The sequence below is a fragment of the Talpa europaea genome, assembly GCF_964194135.1.
Source record: "Talpa europaea genome assembly, chromosome: 14".
NCBI lineage: Eukaryota > Metazoa > Chordata > Mammalia > Eulipotyphla > Talpidae > Talpa > Talpa europaea.
In genome coordinates, this window is record NC_140082.1 from 72443427 (window position 1) to 72461979 (window position 18553).

Below are 18553 nucleotides of genomic sequence, written 5' to 3' on the forward strand. Positions count from 1 at the left end.
GGTGGTCTCCTGTCCCCCAAAGTGTACCCACAGCAAGCCGGGAGCTAATGAGGACAACCGCTTCCCCCAGGGGAAGGGTGAGTAGAGGCCTGCTGAGGAGGGGGCACCTTCAGGCTGGGCACGGAAGGGGGTCTGATACACACCTGGTCTACAGACCCTCCCTGGTCCCTGAGGTCAACTTGGAGCCCCTGGATGCCGCAGAAAATGCCCTGTTACACACGTGGAGGGACACAGATGGCAGGCTGGCTTTCTACTGCATGGACATGTCACACTCCACAAGAGGAAGCAAAATCTCAGAGCACTTTATTCTGTGATCTGGTGGCAGACGTGACTCCTGAGCTAGGACAAGGCTGAGGGGGACGAGCTCAACTAGGCCTCTAGGGAACGTGGGGCCAGGGTCTGAGACTTTACCTGTGAGGAGCACCCTGAAGCAAGCCTGGTACTTACTTTATGGGGGCGACGGGGTTCCCTTGCCGGGATCTTCTCTGCTCGGGTGTCATGTAATCCCATTTGAACACCAAGTTCCAGTCAAAACCTGCCGATCCCAGAAAAGGAACACACAGAGCTGACAAGAACTGGCTGTGGTTGGCTCCCGGCATCGCAGTCCCTCACAGCTTAAAAATATTTGGTATTTACGTAAGTCTCACTGGAAACCACATACAGGCAAAAACCAAACCAAAACAAAACAAAAAAAATGCCCAAATGCCAAAGAACAAAGATGTGGAATTCAGAGAGAAGCTGGAGGGGTGGTATGGGGGTGGGGAGGGGTACACTGAAATATTCTCTTCTCAAAGAGCTTCCCCCAAACAAAAAATGTGGGTCAGGTGTTTCTAAAATTAAGGTGCATTAAGACGATCAGAATAAGTGTGAAATAAGAACAGAAGGGGGGTCTGTGTGATGATACCACTGTACAGCGAGGGCTGTAAGGAGGTCAAAAAACAGGACTGGGGTGAAAATAACCTACCAGCCAGCCTAAGGTAAGGGGTGCAGGGAGGGGACAAGGTTATAGATTCTCTGTGAACTTGATCACATCAGTATCTTGACAGCAAAGGAATCATACTCCAGATGCCAAGAACGGAATGGGGCAAGGTGGGAGAAGGAAAACTTCTAGACGAAAATGAGCCCAAAGAAATAGCAAAGTGGGCAGGCAAGCATCAATTTCTGGAACATTTGGCATTTATCCTGATTCCCTATTAGAATCCACAGGCTGCTCTGGACAGCAGAGCCTGGGCCTGGAACTGGGTTGGGGTTTCTGGCATTGCAGACCCCTGACCCACAGCACCCAGGTCTTGCCCTTACTCAGAAGGCCCCCTGCACTGTGCCAAGGCCGTCAGCATATCCTACTTGGGGACACATGAGGAGCCCACTTCTTGGCAACATGTGGCTCATCGGGCTGCATTTCCAAGGGACCAATGGCCAGAACTAACCAACCCAGGGCCATCTACCTTTCAGCTTGGGCCTCTTAAGCTCCTGGCCATCAGGATTTTTTGTTTTTTTTCTTAAAGATATATTTATTATTTATACAATCACTGGGTACAGTCAGAAGCGCAGGAGGGTGAGAGAATTCACCAGAGCCAGAGCGGGGAGGAGAGCAGGCAGAAGGACTGAAGTACACTGCTGAGGGGAGCAGCGGGCGGCAGGAGAGGTCTGCGCGCCATGTGGGACCCTCCCCAGCGGCCGGGGATAGAACCGGCGCTGCAGAGGCTGTGGGCAGCTTCGCAGCCCAGCGCTCAACCGCTGCACCGCCAGGGGAGGCCCGGCCATCTGGTTTTTTACCAGCAATGCCTAAGTTTGGATTTCTCATCTGTGTGCTCTGGATTTGGGGTGTGTGCACTCCGACAACCGTGTGTCGGTAGCCTGAAGAGGAGAGAACAGGAGGTAGAGGCTCAGGGCCTCCTGGGATGGCACAGCATATTTATGGCTCACTCAGAGGCAGGAGACCAAAAAGATCCCCCAGCTCCCACTGCTTGCTGTCACTGCAGGCTAAGGCGGAGAAGGAGTGAGTGGCTGGGGGTGGCAGCAGGAAAGGACACTCACAGACACTGGTGAGGCCCAGGCACTGGTGCCCATGAGAAGTCGGGCTCTGCCTGCTGCAGAGAGCCACTTCCAAAGCACAAACACCAATGGAGAAACAGCAGGCATCCAGGCTGTTATTAACAAAGAATGCAAAGGCCTCACCTACCAGTTGACAGGTTCTGTGTTCATTTTTTGAATGTTCATTATTATTTTAGTGGCATTAGAATTTAAGAATCTGCTAAAAACACAGATTTTTTTTGTTGATTTTTTTGTTCTAAATGGATGTCATAAAACGCTCAGAGTAAATCTGCCTCCCTTCTTCTGACCGAACAGGAGACCTGCACCCCCCTCCCCCATTCCAGAGCACCTCATTGTCTCCACATCTGCTCAGACAGAAGCAGCTGCTGAGGGAGAAAGACAGCCCATCGAACTCAGTTCTTATAAAATCCTCAGGGAAAGAAGACATTTTGAACACTTAGGCCTTTTTGGTAGCTAAGGACCTGTCCTCTTTAAAGCCCCAAGTCCTTCTCACCATTTGCTATAAATCTTTCCTGATTTTATGCATCCCAGGGTATGGTGGTTCTCCCAGTAGGACTGATCTCTCGCTGATGGCCTGGCGCTTGGAGCTGCTGTCATTGCCCTTTACCACACTATGTGGCTGGCACATCCCTCCTTATGGGGGGGTCTGAGGAGTGGGGGGTGGGGGGGGGAGACAGAGACTTGACCTGAAAGGGTTAAGTGGCACCAAAGGGTGACAGGTAGATGGGTTTGCCATCAAGGAGACACAAGATGTCAGAGGAGAGCTGGTGAGAGAGAAGAGGCAGAGATGGGCTCCCGCTCCTTCAGCGCCATAAACCCAAGCCATGTGGTACTGCCTGTCAGCCCTGGCGTCGCTGCATCCCAGACGCCCAGCAGGGAAGGCCTAATCCTCTGTGATTAAAAATGACATAAAAACTGTGTACGAAGTCACATGTGTCACAACAGCAACAGAAGGTCAAAGAGATAAGGAAGAGCAGGGAACACAGGAAGCTCTTGGAGGGAAGCAGGCTATTTTTCGCTCTCTTGATGAGGTTCTGCTTGTTGAGCTCACATGTGCTCTGTGCTCGGAGCACATGTGCTGGCGGTGTGAAGCTGCCGTCACTGTCACTCCCCGCGCTGAGAGGGAGCAGGGCTCAGACAGCGGTGTGGACCGAAGAGCAAGCAGGGCAGACGGGAAGGGGCACCTACCGCCTTTCAAGTCAGCAGATGCCCCTACGTACTGGAAGTTGTCCATATTAATAACATCAATGATGGGTGACACCACCCGGGTCCTGTCCTGAAATAAAGAAAGGATGAGAGCGGGTATTAAGAGCACAGCAAAGAATACAACCACATAAGAAAGAGGCCTGGGTGTTAGGTAGTTTCAGTGAAAACCAACTGCCCCTTTTGCCACCTGTCCACCACCCTAGGCCCATGGAGACCCGGGCCCCATCAGAGGGCCTTGCCTGCACCATCACACAGGCATCCCTTCTGATGCAGGCGGTCAGAGCCCGTGCAGAGAAGAGACACCATGCCCTCAGGATAGGCTGGGCCTATGTTCACCCACTGAAGGCCAGGGCGGCACCCATGTGCCCCAGGATCCCTCTGGTTTTCCCAAATGTCAAAACTTCAAGCACAGGGAAGCTTTCTATTGGCAGAATCTAAGTTGAGCTGAACCTGAAACACTGAGAGCTGCGTGCAGTCACCTCAGGAATGAACTCACAGCACAGCCCACACAATAAAACTAGGACTCTGTTTCTCTGGGCACAGGAGGTGGGTGTGATGTGGGGAGCGCGGCATTATTACAGAACTGACCAGAGAAGGCCAGACTCCTTTCCTGCATCTCCTCCAAACCAAAAAAAAAAAAAGACCCCCCCCGCCCCCACCCTTGGTGGGCAGGGCTCTTTACGTGGCCACTGTCATTGTCCTTGGGAAGCATTTGTGGACATAAGCCTTTTTAACCTGCCTTTCTAAATTCAAATGGCTGAAGCTAGTGAGAGACGCTGCCCCATCCTGAGAGTTAACAAAAGAGTGTTATCCTCCGGTTGTTTAGAGAACCCATGTTAGCCAGAAGAAAGACTTGGGAAAAGCAAATTAGTAAGAGAATCAGCAGAGCTCCCAAGAACACTGTACATCAGAGGGGACACACTAAGAGAATAATATCCAGTTCTAACACCAAAGGTTAGGTGCAAATTTGCTGGGCACAAAAGCTCTGTCGACCGCGTGGAACAGCAAAGAATAAAATCCTGCTGTAGCTGGGTCTAGTCTGCTCCACTTCTAGGTCCACTTCATCATTCTCTCTTTTGATGTCACTGGAATCAGTGGACTTCAATATTCTCAACTTTTTCTGTCCTTCCTTTAGGAGGGAGCATGTGAGATAATCCTGAGATATCATCACACACTGTCATCTCTCTGGTTGCTTCTGCTCTTCTGGGAGGAAGTCTGGTAGAGGGAGAAGTCAGGGTGGGAGTCCAGGATGGGGACTTGTTTCAGGCAGATGTGTGCAGAGATATGAGGGCTTGGGTATAGGCAGCTGGTGAACTGAGCTCTGCCATCTGCACGGTTTTGGGATAAGTAACTCATGTTCCCTGAGCCCCACCCAGTTTCCTCCTCTGTCAAATGAGGTTGTAATTCCTGGATTATAGTCATGTATAACATGTCCAGCACGCAATTAGGACTGAAGAAAGAGTAGTGAATGTAATTATCATAATTACTAGTACTTTGAGGTTATTTGGTATTTGATGACTTACTGCCCATCAGTTAAGCTTGCTATGTTGTCAAAAGAATGATCTGCTCATTTTGGATTTCTCCAGCACTTTCATTAAGTTTGCTTTGTCACTTTCTTAGGGAGGAAAAAGAGTCAATAAAACAAGTTGAAAGCAAGAAGTGACATAAGGTGAAAACTAGTACTAGAGAGGTTGATTCTAGAAGACCAAGGTGCACACAGCATGCCCTGGATCACCCTAGGCCTCCCTCTGTCCCTCGTGGTTTCAGCCACCACTGCAGTGAGCAGCACTGGGTGAGGCTGCTGACCTCCCTGAACTTCCCCAGCTGAGACTCCCAGCCCTCAGCCAGCAGCAACAGCAGCAAACACTCAAATTGCAAATGCCAAGCCCTGTTGAAAGCATCTTATCCCTTTTGCAGTATTTTCAGACTTGGTTGCAAAGCTGCAGGCAAGGAAGGAAGAGTCTCCTAAGTCAGGGACAGTCTTAAGCTGGCCAGGCTTTCCCCGAGCTGACGTGCACTTCCTACCTGCCAAGTGGTTATCCTCCTTACAGGTAGTTCCCCTTAGTGACTAAAACAAAAGTCCCAGTAGTGCTCCTCTCCCTCTGCAGCACCAAGGAAAAACACAGCTCCAGCCTGGGCTCTTCTCACTGAGACACTCACCTCGGCCACCCTCTCCAGGAGGGGCTCCAGCCAGTGCTCGTTGCACTCACAGTGGCTGTCCAGGAATGTCAGGACCTTAGCCTGGGCTGCGTCAGCTCCGCGGACCCGCGAGCGCATCAGGCCTGTGGAAGCGAATTCAAAAGCACATCAGGTGGGGAAACCCAGCACATGAGACAAAAAGGCAATAGAACAGCACACGGGCATCAACTCCCCTCACAGGGCTCTGCATCTCCTGCGCTGGGCAGAGTTTATTGCAAACATGAGTGGTGGGAGCAGGACTGCCCTATAGTCACTAAGGAGGGTTTCTGTCACACTTTTTCTTTTTAAGTTAATTGGAGAACTGAACAGACAGCCGTCTTAGATGCCTTCTGAGAAAGACCTTTACATAATTGAAGTCTGTTTTATCAAGCAGATGGAATGTGGAACTTTAAAACTGCTTTCCTTTGAGGTGGCGACAGAGATTTCTAATTAACTGGGTTAAAGAAGGTGTGTAACCCAGACACTTCAAGTGCTAATGGTGCCGATTTTAATGGTGATAATTTAATGGCAACAATGTCCCAAACATCTTTGTCTTCTAAGACTTATCACAAGTCAAATAATATGAATGACAATGCCCTACTGTTTGCTCTTTAGACAAAATTAGTTATACTAGGGGAGGAGAGGACAATGACTATGGTGGACAATGGGCACTTTGGTGGTGGAAAACTAGGTGACCCACATGTAAGGGGAGAAATCCTGCATTGTGAAAAAACAAACAAGGATGTGAAATAATGGTATATCATTAATTTAAAAAAATTAGTAACACTATTGAGCAAATTACATATCTATATATTTGTGATCTGTTAACAATATGTATCTTTTTGTTATCATATAAGGCCCTATCATAAATAGTATATTTATCCCTAGGTCATCAATGGTTTTGGCTATGTATGCTGGACTTCACATATGAAGACGAACGGACTATTCCAAGTGTTTCAAGTGCCTTTAAAACACAGCAGTCAAAATGACTTTTTAATGATTCTCATAGAGCTGCATGCTACAGCAGGGAAAAAAGACAAAAGAGTTCCAGTTCTGCTATTGCAAAGCAGCTTGTATTAAGCAAGCCAATGCTCAGGTAGCAATTATAAACTCTGAGCAAAGTAGAGAAGGGCCAGAAAAATAGCAAGAAGGAGACACAAACTAGAGAGGATTCAACCCTTAAAAGAAGAAAATCACATGACGGGAAATCCATTGGTCCAGCATGTTTCCCCTGAGATTCTTCTCCAGTACACTGCAATGCAGTCTTTCTGGCTGAGACAGAGTACGGGGCTTCCAGAGTGTATTGAACTATAGGAAGAAATCCTGAAAAGTAGGTTAAGTCCCAAATCTGGTGAGAACCTCCCTTTAAAACTGACTGACTCCTGACAAAAAGGATGTCAAGGTGTCAAGAAATAACTAGAAGATAGAACTGGGATTTCAGGTGTTATCCACAACAGTACCTTAAGACCGGAACATGAGTCCTGCCAAGTTAGAAGGGCTTCATAAATACCTCAATTCTACAAGGAACCCCAGCAGGAACACATTTAGGAAAACAGTCTGTATCTAAGAATAAGGGATCTGCTAAATATACACTCTTCTTAGCGAAGTATAAAGACAAGGTTATACAAATTCAAGGTTACCACCCTGTAATCTAACTGCTCAGTAGAACAAAGATCAACACTCTTCAGAGAAAAATAGCAGAATTCAGTGTCTCTACAACATATCCTTCACAATTTCATTATGAAATAAAAAATTACTAGATATGAGAAGAAACACAGAATTGTGAACAATGCCAAAAGGGAAAAAAAATGTCAACAGAAACTTGCCCTTAAATGACCCAGATATAGGAATTAATAAACAGGGATTTTAAAGCAGCTATTATCCTAACTCTATCCAATAACTCAAATGAAAAGATGACTGTAATGACCAAATAGGTGGTGAATCTCAGCAGAGAAATGAAAACTATACTGGAGTCAAATGGATCTCCCAGAACTGAAAATTGCTATGATCTGAGATGAAAAAATTCACCTGACAGGACAGCTATATATCCCTGAGAAAGCTACTTTATCCTCTTTGGGTTTTAATATTTCCATCTGTGAAACGAGAGAGAAGGACTAGGTTTTCGATTTGCAAAATACATCTAAGTTGTTTTAAAAATGTAGATGGGGACTTCCCTGGTGAACCTAGGGGTTAAGTCTCAGCACTATCACTGTGACAGCCTGAGTTCTATTTCTGGCCAGGGAAATAACCCCCATGGCACAGCAGACCTCTTCTGTCTTGCCCACTGTTCCCCTTTAGCAGTGTATTTCAATAAATTTACTGTCTCTGGAGAATCCTCTCACCCCCTGCACCTCTGGCCTACACCGCAGTTCTTCTATGCCAAAGTAAGTAAATAAAATCTTTTTTTAAAATGCATATAGTCAGGCCCCATCCTGAGAAATTCAGAAATTTTATTCAACTGTGGGCTGAATATGGGTATGATCATCTTTTATGTTCTTTCAGATAATTCTAATAAAACAGCCAGATGAGGAAATCACTGGCAAAATCCTCAGATGTAATACTGAAACTAAGGCTACTGCTTCACTAACACAGCATTTTATATAACCAGTTTTCTCTGTCATTTAGTAACATCACTATGATCACTTGTGTACTGCCTAAATATATAAGACACACACACACACAAAGCACAAATACATCTTGGAATACGTGCATTTTCTCACTCAACTCTCACGTACTTCACTTGTACCACAAAGGCCTAAATAATCTGGCTTCCCAAAGTGCCGCTCTTCATCCCTTCCCAAAATAAAGCATCAAAATGGGCTCTCACCAAAATGAACATCCCAACTTAAAGCAAATGGAAAATGTACATTAAGAAGTACTATTTTGACTCTAAACAGGTCAAAGCATTCTCTGATAAGGAGAGCAAGTGACCTGTCAGTTACAAAATACCAACATAAAAAAAATAATGTCTCTTTCTCCCCCTTCTCTTCTTTTTTCACCCCTGTATCAGCAGACACCTTGAGTTTAAATTCAAAGAATTATTATGTAGTTTGTTTAGGGGCAAACACAATGTGAGATTTTTGTTTGCTCTCAAGATTTTTGTTTGGAGGCAGGTGTTGAGTCCAGTAAGCAAAGACTGATCCCACTGCTTATTTATCTTGAACATCTGGACTGATGATCTTAGCTGGTTAAAATATGGTACTTATGGCATCACCAAAAAGGCTCTTTTTGACTGATTAGATTTTTGCTAAGAAAAATGGCATTCCATGACCCTAGCTGGCTTACACAGGAGTGAGAAGAGAGTACGCGCAGATCAAAGACAGAGCCAGTGCTCCAGGAACAAGAGGCAAAAAAGCACATGTCTTATAACTGTGCAATTTTCCTATACTGAAAGATTTCTCAAGACTATGGAAGAATCTGGAATCTAACCACCAAGCTCTCTCTTAACAGAACTGATGCACTGGGTAGTAATTACATTGTGATTCTAGCTTCTTTTCCAGATACCTCAAAGTGTCTGGGGTCTCTCTTATAACTGCCAGTAGGATAGACTAGGTGACCCAGCCCTAGCACAGACAGGACTGACAGCAGGTTTTGAGGCTGGCATTTGCAAAATCCAATAATCATGTAATTGCAGTGCATTCTCCCCTTTTTGGATGGTTCACCTTCAGCAGGCTGTCAAAGTTGAATCCCAGTTATTTTATCAAATGCCTGGAGCATGGGATCATTAAACTTCTCATTGCTAAATCTTTGCTTTTCTTCTAAATTCTAGTACTCAAGGGACTGATAAGACTCTGCAGGTTGCAAAAGAAAGAGAGAAGCCAATTTTCCAAATGCATAAATAAAAATGTAATTTGAACTCTTGGCCTGGTATACAAACAATTTCAATTAGTTAGGCTTTGAATGCCCTTCCTATGCTCACTGTGACAGGCTCCCAAGAGGCTTGGTTGGAAGGAGACAGACAAAAGACTAGACAGTTAATTGTTCTTTCAGCTGAAATATTTTTTTTAGTTATTACTGGGCTCAGGAAAAGTCCAAATTTAACTGTCTTGGTACTAAGTGAAGAAGAGAATCTTACCTTCTCGCCGATCATTTCTGAGAACCCGCACTTTCTCAATTTTCCCCAAGAGAGCTCCATCCTCAGCTAGGAAAAGAAACCAAGCAGAGCATTTTGAACCTCAAATTTATCATGGGATTTGTATTCAAGCACAGTGTTCCAGATCATCTATGAACTGATCATCTCTGGGCTCCCCTGCCTTGCTGTCTGGCCTTTTCATGTAACTGGTTGTTAGTTCTGCATTCCAGTAGGGGCTGGCAACCAGGAGGGGCGTCAGATGCAGGGGGACACTGGTACCAGTACTCACGGTCGTTGCTGTAGTCATCCACTAAGATGATTTCCTTGATGAGGTGGGGTCGGCTTTTCTTGAGCACACTGAGAAAAGACAGAAAGATAAAAGTGGTGGGTCCGGTAGGGGTGTCATTAGGGTAAGGAATTCTCCTATCTTGGTCCCATGAGCTGCCTATTCAGTGCACCCCACAGGGCCCCATGGTCACATCCCTGCCAAGGAGCACCTCCTGCCAGGAGCTGCAACAAATGGGTGAGCATGGCTCCTCCCGGCCTCACCTGACCACTGTCCTCAGCAAAGCCGACCTGGCTTCATTGTGAAACGTGATCACCACGCTGGTAGCCGGCAGGTCCACCCGCCACTGCTTCCGCTGACACCTGAAAGGAGAGAAACATCGTCCCTGAAGGAGTAGTCCAGAGCAGCCACAGCAAAGCCCTGAGAACACAGGCAGAGTGATGTGCCAGGATGGATTGTCACTGCACAAGTTACCTGTTTATTCTGAGGTGGAGACAGCAGGACAGGAAACAGAAAACCACCATGAGTGAGGTTTTAAAAGATGAAAGATTTCAGTGAAAAGTAACATATTGAGAACATTTTTCTAACATGTTGGGAAAAAAAGTGTTTTAAAACAGTGAAATCCCATTTATTCTCACATGCAGATACACCTCTAGAGACGGGCTTTGCACAATTCAGTGGTTATTTCTGAGGGGTGGAACCAACTGTGCTTTGCTGTTCTTTTCTTGTTTGTGACTTCGTTGAGAGCAAGTATGTGCAACTTTGGGGATTCGTCACAAAGTTGTGTTGGGAACCTGGCTCTACCCCACTGCTCTCCTGGACCCTGACACAGGGACGCACTCCCTGCCCTGCCAGGGCATCTCCACACCAGGTAGGTGATGCTGGCGTAGGCTGGTGTGGGGTGAAGGACAGGCCCATGGGGTTGTCAGCCCATCAGCTGGCTCTTTCCACTCACAGTGGTGTCAAAAGAAGCCTGGACTTGCCTCTGAAGAAAGCCAGTTCAGGGACCAGGCCTACAGACCACTGGTAGATCACCATAAGGTCTCTCTCAAGCCTGCTCTCTAGAGACAGACACAGACCGCAAGGACCCTGAATGGTTTTTTTTTTTTTTTTTTTTTTTTTTTAAAAGCAGGCGCCTCTGATAGCTCTGGCTTGAAAATACTGGAGTAGCATACAACTAGAGGCACGATCAGGCTCAGCAGATGCCAGCAAGGTGGGCCCTCGGGCAGCCTCTGGGGGTCAGTCTTGAAGAACATGCCAGTATAAAAAACGGTGATGCCACAGAGATCCTGAAAGGACCGGCTGGCTCGGGCTTACAGCCTGAGGACAGGAAAATAGCGCCAATGTACTGACCCACTGATGCCAGGCTGGAGGAGGCGGGGCAGAGGGCTGAGGCACCTTTGACCCCAGGTAGGTTCTCACCAGTCAGGTTTTTAATTCTAAAGGTGGTAAGGGTAGGCAAGTCATGCCTGCAGTAAGGAAGGGTCCTGTCAATTGGACCCCAGAAGGTGTCTCCACATTGACATGCATGATCTTTGGGCACACACATTTTAAAAACCTGTGTTGCTCTTTAGCTTTTAATGCTGTTTATCACAAGTGTGAAGGACAGGCTCCATCTTAAATGGACAGCAGCAGGGATCAAAGGCGTCCATCTTAAATGGACAGCAGCAGGGAAAGGGCTTGGGAGCTTGTTCACACCTAAAGCGCAGAAGCAGGTAAGGACAAAAAGTGGCTGCTCAGCAACTTCCAGACGACTAACAATTCTCCAGAACGGGTGAGCCTGAAAATGGTCAACAGACACTAACTTTCCCTCGTGACTAGAAAAACGATTTCAAAGCAGCGAATTTTGAAAATGAGCAAGAAAAGCAATGCAATTAAAAAGCAATTAGGTCAGAATTGCAAAATGGGCTTCTTGTGTTTATTTTAGTTTATGTGGATAGCTTGACTTTAATTAATCATGTGAAAACTGCATAATATATCAGTCATTGTTTGGGGGGAAAATACATTCTGGAATTAATATGGCACCTCATTATGGCTCCTGATGGCTAAATTTTTAATGATGAGCAGACTGATAGGCTAGGTGGTGGTTTTTTTTTTTTTTTTTTTCATTTTAAGAATTAGCTGATTGTTCGATTAAGGAAGTAAGAATCACAAGGCTCAACTGTAAACAAATTACCAAGAATGTCATTCCCAGCATTCCCAGGAACTCAATCTGTAATGCTAATGAAATAAGAACTCCACTACAGGAGGCTACATCCTCTGCAATTAGGTCCCACTCAACACAGTGGGGCGTGCTGAGCGAAGCAGACCCGGCTGGATGACTTCTGAACACAGGCTTATATGCAGCCATGTGAGAATTTAAGGGAAGAGAGAAGGAAGCATTTTTCATGCCCAAATCATAGTAAACTTAACAGATCCAATCATGTCCCATTCTCTCATTTTCCTTTTCTCTGTAGGGAGCCTCGTCTTCCAAAAGCATTTGGAAGTCTTCAGGGACTCTGCAAACATTTTTCAGAACACACAGGGATTCTGCACTCACATCAATTTTATTAAAATTCGTCTACATATTCATAAGCACCAACTTTTGCTAGGAATTGGCAATCAGGAAATTTAAGTAGTATTCCATTTTTCAGGCAAGGAGGGATAATAAGCAAAAATGGAGAAACAGTGCTCTATGGTGAGTATATGTATGAATGTATATGAATTCAGATCGTAAGTTCTCACACTGAGCCAAGAAAAAGGTGGTGGTGGGGGGAGGCGGGAGAAATTTCTCTAAAAAGAAACAGAATAAATCTTTCATGTAAGGAGCAATATAGCTGCCAGGGTCTTCACTAACTCCAGAGCTAGTGAAAGAGCTCCCAATATAGAAACCCCAGGGGAGCTGGCTGCCAGGGGCACTTTCATACTTGAGCTTTCTTTGGAGCTGGGTAGAAACTCCAGTTCATTTGAAGTCAGCAGCAGAAAGAGTTTGTAGTGAATTTTGTTCTCCCAGACGATACAAGCTGGGCACAGTGTGATGCTCAGGAAAGTGGATAGATGGGGCTTTGGGTCAGACGTATGAGGTCAAGTTCTCTTGAATTTCAAGGGTAATATTAATCTGGTCATTCTGATAACTTCCTCTCTAGAAAAATGGAGACTTTAAAAACTGGATACATAAAATTGTGTATTTTTAAAAAGATTTATTTATTTATGCATAGAAGAACTGGGTATAGGCCATAGGTGCGGTGGTGGGGATAAGAGGGTTCACCAGAGACAGAGTGGGGAACAGAACAGGCAGATGCACTGAAATACACTGCTGAGGGGAGCAGCGGGCTCCCCTCTCTGCCCAGAGAGGTCTGCTGCATCATGTGGGTCAGCTCCCTGGCCAGGGATAGAACTCGTGCCTCATGAGTGATAGCACTGAGACGAAACCCTGACGCCACCAGGGAGGCCCTAAAATTATTTTTTTAATTCTTAATTGGGTTTTAAATTTCTCTGTGGCCAGATGGCTATTGCTATCTGAACTCTTGTTAGCTATTAGAGGAAAAACTGGCCGATGTCAAAGGCAAGTGCTCCTGAGCTTCTCCGGGGTGAAAAAAAAATTAGTTTCAGGGCAGACATGTCTTTGATGCAGATGTTATACTTGGGGTTCATGGTGATATTGATGAGATAACCAAATGCACATCTTCGGAGGGAAAGCAATACGGAAATAGAAAGAGGCAAGTAAGAAAGCAAAAAAGAAAAAAGAAAAAGTCTGGGTTTGCGAAGCTAAGGGTCAAGTCCAGGATAACAATACATTCACCAGCGTGAATTCCGTGGCTCTTGGGCAAAGAGGTAGCCTGCCTGCTTATTCCCAGACAACCTTGCCCTCCCGATGTCCTTGTGTATACAAGCACAGGAAATGTTTCAAACATAGAATCAGAAATATTACACAAGCACTTATGCACAGTCCCCTCAGCTTTGTTAAATTTTAATATTTTGCAACACTGCCATTTGATTCAGATTATTAAAATGAAATAACACATAATACCCATAATACCCATGTCACCAAGGGTAACTAGCCACTATCCTGAATTTGGTATTCATTATTCCTAGATATGCTTTCAGTAAACTAGATAGGTATATATCCATAAATTCAGTATATATCCATAAATTCAGTAAACTAGATAGGTATATATCCATTGTTCAAGATGGAGGGGGATAGATGACACAATGCCATGACTTGCTCTCACTTTGGGGAACACATATTTGGACACACGGAGCTGCTTCATTCATGTTCACAGCTCTATAACTTTCCACTGGAGGAATGCACCACATTTTACTCCTTTTCTGTTGATTGCCAATTTCTCTTCTTTAGGAATAATGTAGCAGTGGGCACTGTTTTTTTCACTTGTGTCCAAAAGTTTCTCTGCATTACCTACCCACCAGTGGGACAGTTAATCACAGATTATGTACTTGACCTTTACTGGATGGTGCTAAGCTGCCCTCCAAAGCGGCTGGACCTAGTTTCACTGCCACAAGGGCCTGCGTTCGTCCTGTACCCTCTCCTCACCATCCTTTATACAGGCAGAGTTTTAATTTTTTGCCAACCTGATTGGTAGGAAAAAGTCTCATCTAATTTTCATTTTCCTGACTACTAAAGAGGCCACATATCTCTCCATGCTTTGAGCTGATTGCAGTGTTCTATTCATTGCCTGTTCATACTCTGTCTACTTCTGTTTAGTTTTTTTTTTTTAACCTTATTATTATTTGATTATAGGAATTTGTATATTCTAGGTGTTATCCTTTGTCAGCCATTTGCCAAAATCTTCTCCATGTCTATGGCAGGTTCTTATTTCATGTATGTTGTTTTTGTCAAACATGCTTTTTTAAATTTTTATTTTTCCAATTGTGGCTTTGGAGTAATATTTAGGAAAAGCATCCCTAATCTAAGGGCATTAATAAACTCTTGTAGATTTTCTTCCAAATGTTTTAACTCTACAAATGTTTTTAGTATTTAGTTATATCTTATATGTATTTTTATGGATGGTATGGTGAAGTAATTTGACTTTTTCTATATGGTCAATTTATTGTTCAGCATCAATTTCTAATTCATTATTTCACTGCTGATTTGTAATGTCACACCACTTTTATATGCATGTCCATTTCTGTTCTGTTCTTTTCATCTATTTGTAGTCACACCATACTGCCCTTATTGCTATGTGTTTGAAGTAAGTCTTCACACTGACAAGTCAGCTTGCACAACTATATGTTATTGGCTATTTGTGGCCATTTGCTTTGCATGAATTCAATGATCAGTTCAAGTTCTATAAAAAAAGGTAATATGATGACAGTGCACTGAATTTCTAAATTAATTTGAACAGAAGTATTACCTTTATAATGTAGAGTTCTTATGTCCTTCAATTATGTTTTGTAATTAAAAATTGTTTTTCCATAGAAGACATGTACATCTTCTGTTGCATTTATTCCCAAGAACCTAACAGTTCAGCTTGCTATAGTGAAGGGGTTTCTTTTTCATTAAATTTCTAATGGCCATTGCTGGTACTGGGCTGTGCGTGTGGCCCCTGTATTCAGCAGGCCTCACTGACCTCTGCAATTAGCTCTGATAGTGTGCAGGTTCACTTGGATTTTCCACCAAATAAGTCATCTACATTTTTCCTTTTTTTCCCCATTTCTTATACATCTTAATGGTTCTTGTCTTAATAAGGCGCTGAATATACAACACAACATGCAAAAAAAAGGCAGGGAAAATTCTTGCATTGATTCTATCTTCCAGTGAACACAATTAGATTTTCATGATTAAGTATAATGTTTGCTACTGATGTTTTGTAGACACCTTTAACTAGGTTAAAGAAATTCCTTTATAAGCACTAGAATTTACTGATATTGTTCCCATTGCATCCATTAAGGTGATCATAGAGCTTTTTCCCTTTAATCCATTGCAACGGTATAAAAAGGTATACTGTATTAATGTATTTTCTGTTGTTTGATCATTCCTGTATTCCTAAAATAAGCTCTACTTAGCTATGGCTCTTTAAAAAATAGAGCTGTATTAGATTTACTAGTATTTGGTTTATACTTTTTAAATTCTTAACCATAACTAAGATCGGTATACATTTTTCTGTTCTTATACTTTGTTTTTCAGTTTCATAGCAAGATACTACTTAGGAAGCAAATAGGGTAGCTTTCCTTCTTCTTAATCTCTAAAATAGACTGTTTTATGTAAACTCACTTGAACCTTGTAAATTTGGGGAAGGGAAACTATTGCTAAAAAGCTTTTTCCAGTTTGTATTCATAGTGTTTCCTGAGTGATACTGGCAATTTCCATAGAAAACTATCCATTCCATTTACATTTTCCTGTGCCACTCGGCACACCCAGAGTGAGTGCCTGCAAGAGGGAGCAGCAAGGGGATCCCTGGGCCACTCTGACCTCAGTCTCTCCAGCCAGCCCAGCACTTGAAACTGTTCCATTCTCCACATGCGCCCACAGGTTAGGTGAGACAAACCAAGAGAATTTGTGTACAGGTCAAGCTTAGAGCCTGGAAGTTTCGAAAACCAATGGAATCCATTAAAATAGATTCCTTACCTCCCAATCCCTTTGACTCTTTCATGTACATGGAGATGTGTGGGCTGGGAATTAATACAAGACACAATGGAACCAAGGTTTTGAACAGCAGTGATGCCATGAAGCCTAACTGTGCATTCTGTGCCCTTGCCCTCAATCCAGAGATGGCTTACAGGGTTTCCACTTCAGTGAATGAAAGGGCAGGCCTATGGTATGATTGTCCTGGCAGTCTAGCATAGGTACCCCTGGGGGAGCTGGAATTTCCTATAGAAGCTGTGCAGCCAGTGCACCCACCAGGCTGGCACCAACCACAGGCTGGGTGGGCATATGGGGGCCACACTGTCCATTTGGGGCAGGACAGCTGTCTTGTCACATAGAGTGTGGATAGAAAGTGAGCATCATCTGGGTCTCCCTGGTGGCATAAAGGGTTGAGACGCAGCACTATGAAGCTATCCAGGGCCTCTATAGCACGAGTTCGATCCCTGGCCAGGGAGGGACCCACATGGTGCAGCAGACCTCTCCTGACTCGCCCGCTGTTCCCCTCAGCAATGTATTTCAGTCAGTCCACCTGTTCTGCTCCCTACTCTGTCTCTGGGGAGTCCTCTCACCCCCCACACCTCTGGCCTGCACCCCAGTTCTTGTATGCATAAATAAATAAATCTTTAATTAAAAAAGGGAAACACTTTCAGAAAACTAAGGCACGTTCTTTGTGACAATGGTCCTTTTTGGTGGCTGTAACCACGCTCGTCTGGGGAGCTTTGTTATTATACAAGGAATTCTGCCTCCCTCGTAGATTCTGGGTTCCTTTTGCTCCCTCATTCTGAACCCCAGCGATGATCATACATGAAAGACCCAGCCCACACTGTGCTCTTCAGACTCCACCAGAGCTGTGGAGCCTGGCACTAGAAAGTCAAGTTGAGGTTTTGGGGGCAAGACCCCAACACAGCCAGGGCACTTTAAATAGGATGGAGCCCATAACAGGAGTCTTAGTTCACAACAAGGTGTGTCGGGGAAGGGGAGAGCTTGACATGGGCTGTCCTAACCCACTCCCAAATTGGGGAGGGGCTATACCTCTCGATCCCAGGGTACTTCTGCTCTGGTCCCCCCTAAACAAGAGACACAGCTTCTTGTGACCATTTCCATGGTGACTGTTACTGGGGGCTAGAGGGGAGGTGGGTAGGGGATACAGGGCAGGCCATGGGATAGAATGGAAGTTGGAAATAGAAAGAAAAAAGATGAATGAAGACAGTAAATCACTGTTGCATAGTGTTCATTTAATTAAAGCATACTTTTAATAATCCTTCAAACAGTGATAATGACATAATATTCCACCTAATCAACTAATTTCTGATCAGTCCTAATAGCAAGGGCTTATTCTATAGAGGTCTTTCAAAATGGAAGAAAACCGAATCCTAAGATATTTAAAAACCTCTGCAGGACCCATCTGAAATTAAGCTTCTTAAAAATCTAGTTGGCAGGAGATTTGAATAAGCCCCATTAATCACCATAGGTTTGTCTCACTTCGAAATTATTAGCCTAAAACAGCTTTCTCGCATCCTGCAGGCTCCTGCACCCTGCACTGCATATGAAACAGGAGCATGTTCTAAATCAAAATATTTATCCTTCCGGTGGCACAAAAAAGTGGAGCCTATCTTATTTACCACACTTGCTTTGAAGTCCTCTAATCCCCTTGAAAAGTCAAGGGTTCCACAGGCAAAAAAGCACACAGATGCCCCCAGAGTTGGCAGACACGCTCTTTGCTCACCCAACAGTGCAGGCTTCGGCACTGGCCTCGGAATTGCTGCCCAGAATACAAGCACGTTCTGCACCCCAGGAGAGAAGAGATCAGGTTTTCCACTGGCCGCCGTCAGAAGCACTGTTTGATGGGATAAACCTATTCTTTCATTCAAAGTGCATCATCTGCCCTTTATTGCCTCCAGTTTTACAGACACTAAATTTTAACTGAAAACTTTTCAAGAGTCAAGAGCAATTGAAAGTTGAGAAAATAACCGCTGGGATGAAGCCATCTGAGCTTCCTAATGCCTGCAGATGCACTTCAGCCTCACCCCAGGCTGTCCCAGGGGTGGCGTTAGTGCAGGGAGGGGAAACCTCATAGACTTTACATTGTTATTCCTCCAGATGCCAGGGGTAAAAGCCACCCCCTGTGGATGGAAGCACCCACTGCTTATGAGGGAATATGTACCCGGTCTTC

At 44.7% G+C, this 18553-nt stretch overlaps 1 protein-coding gene across 1 annotated transcript in view; it reads right to left on the reverse strand.

Moving 5' to 3' along the window:
* GALNT2 (polypeptide N-acetylgalactosaminyltransferase 2) overlaps positions 1-18553 on the reverse strand; it is a gene marked incomplete at its 3' end in the record, with an annotated part of 177929 nt that overhangs the window by 21760 nt on the left and 137616 nt on the right. Inside the window, exons 4-9 of the mRNA XM_084253809.1 lie at positions 10061-10159; positions 9801-9868; positions 9515-9580; positions 5422-5543; positions 3244-3331; positions 448-535 (exon numbers count right to left, since the gene is read on the reverse strand). Of these exons, the coding sequence (XP_084109935.1) occupies positions 448-535; positions 3244-3331; positions 5422-5543; positions 9515-9580; positions 9801-9868; positions 10061-10159 (531 nt within the window). The remainder of the gene's footprint in view (positions 1-447; positions 536-3243; positions 3332-5421; positions 5544-9514; positions 9581-9800; positions 9869-10060; positions 10160-18553) is intronic.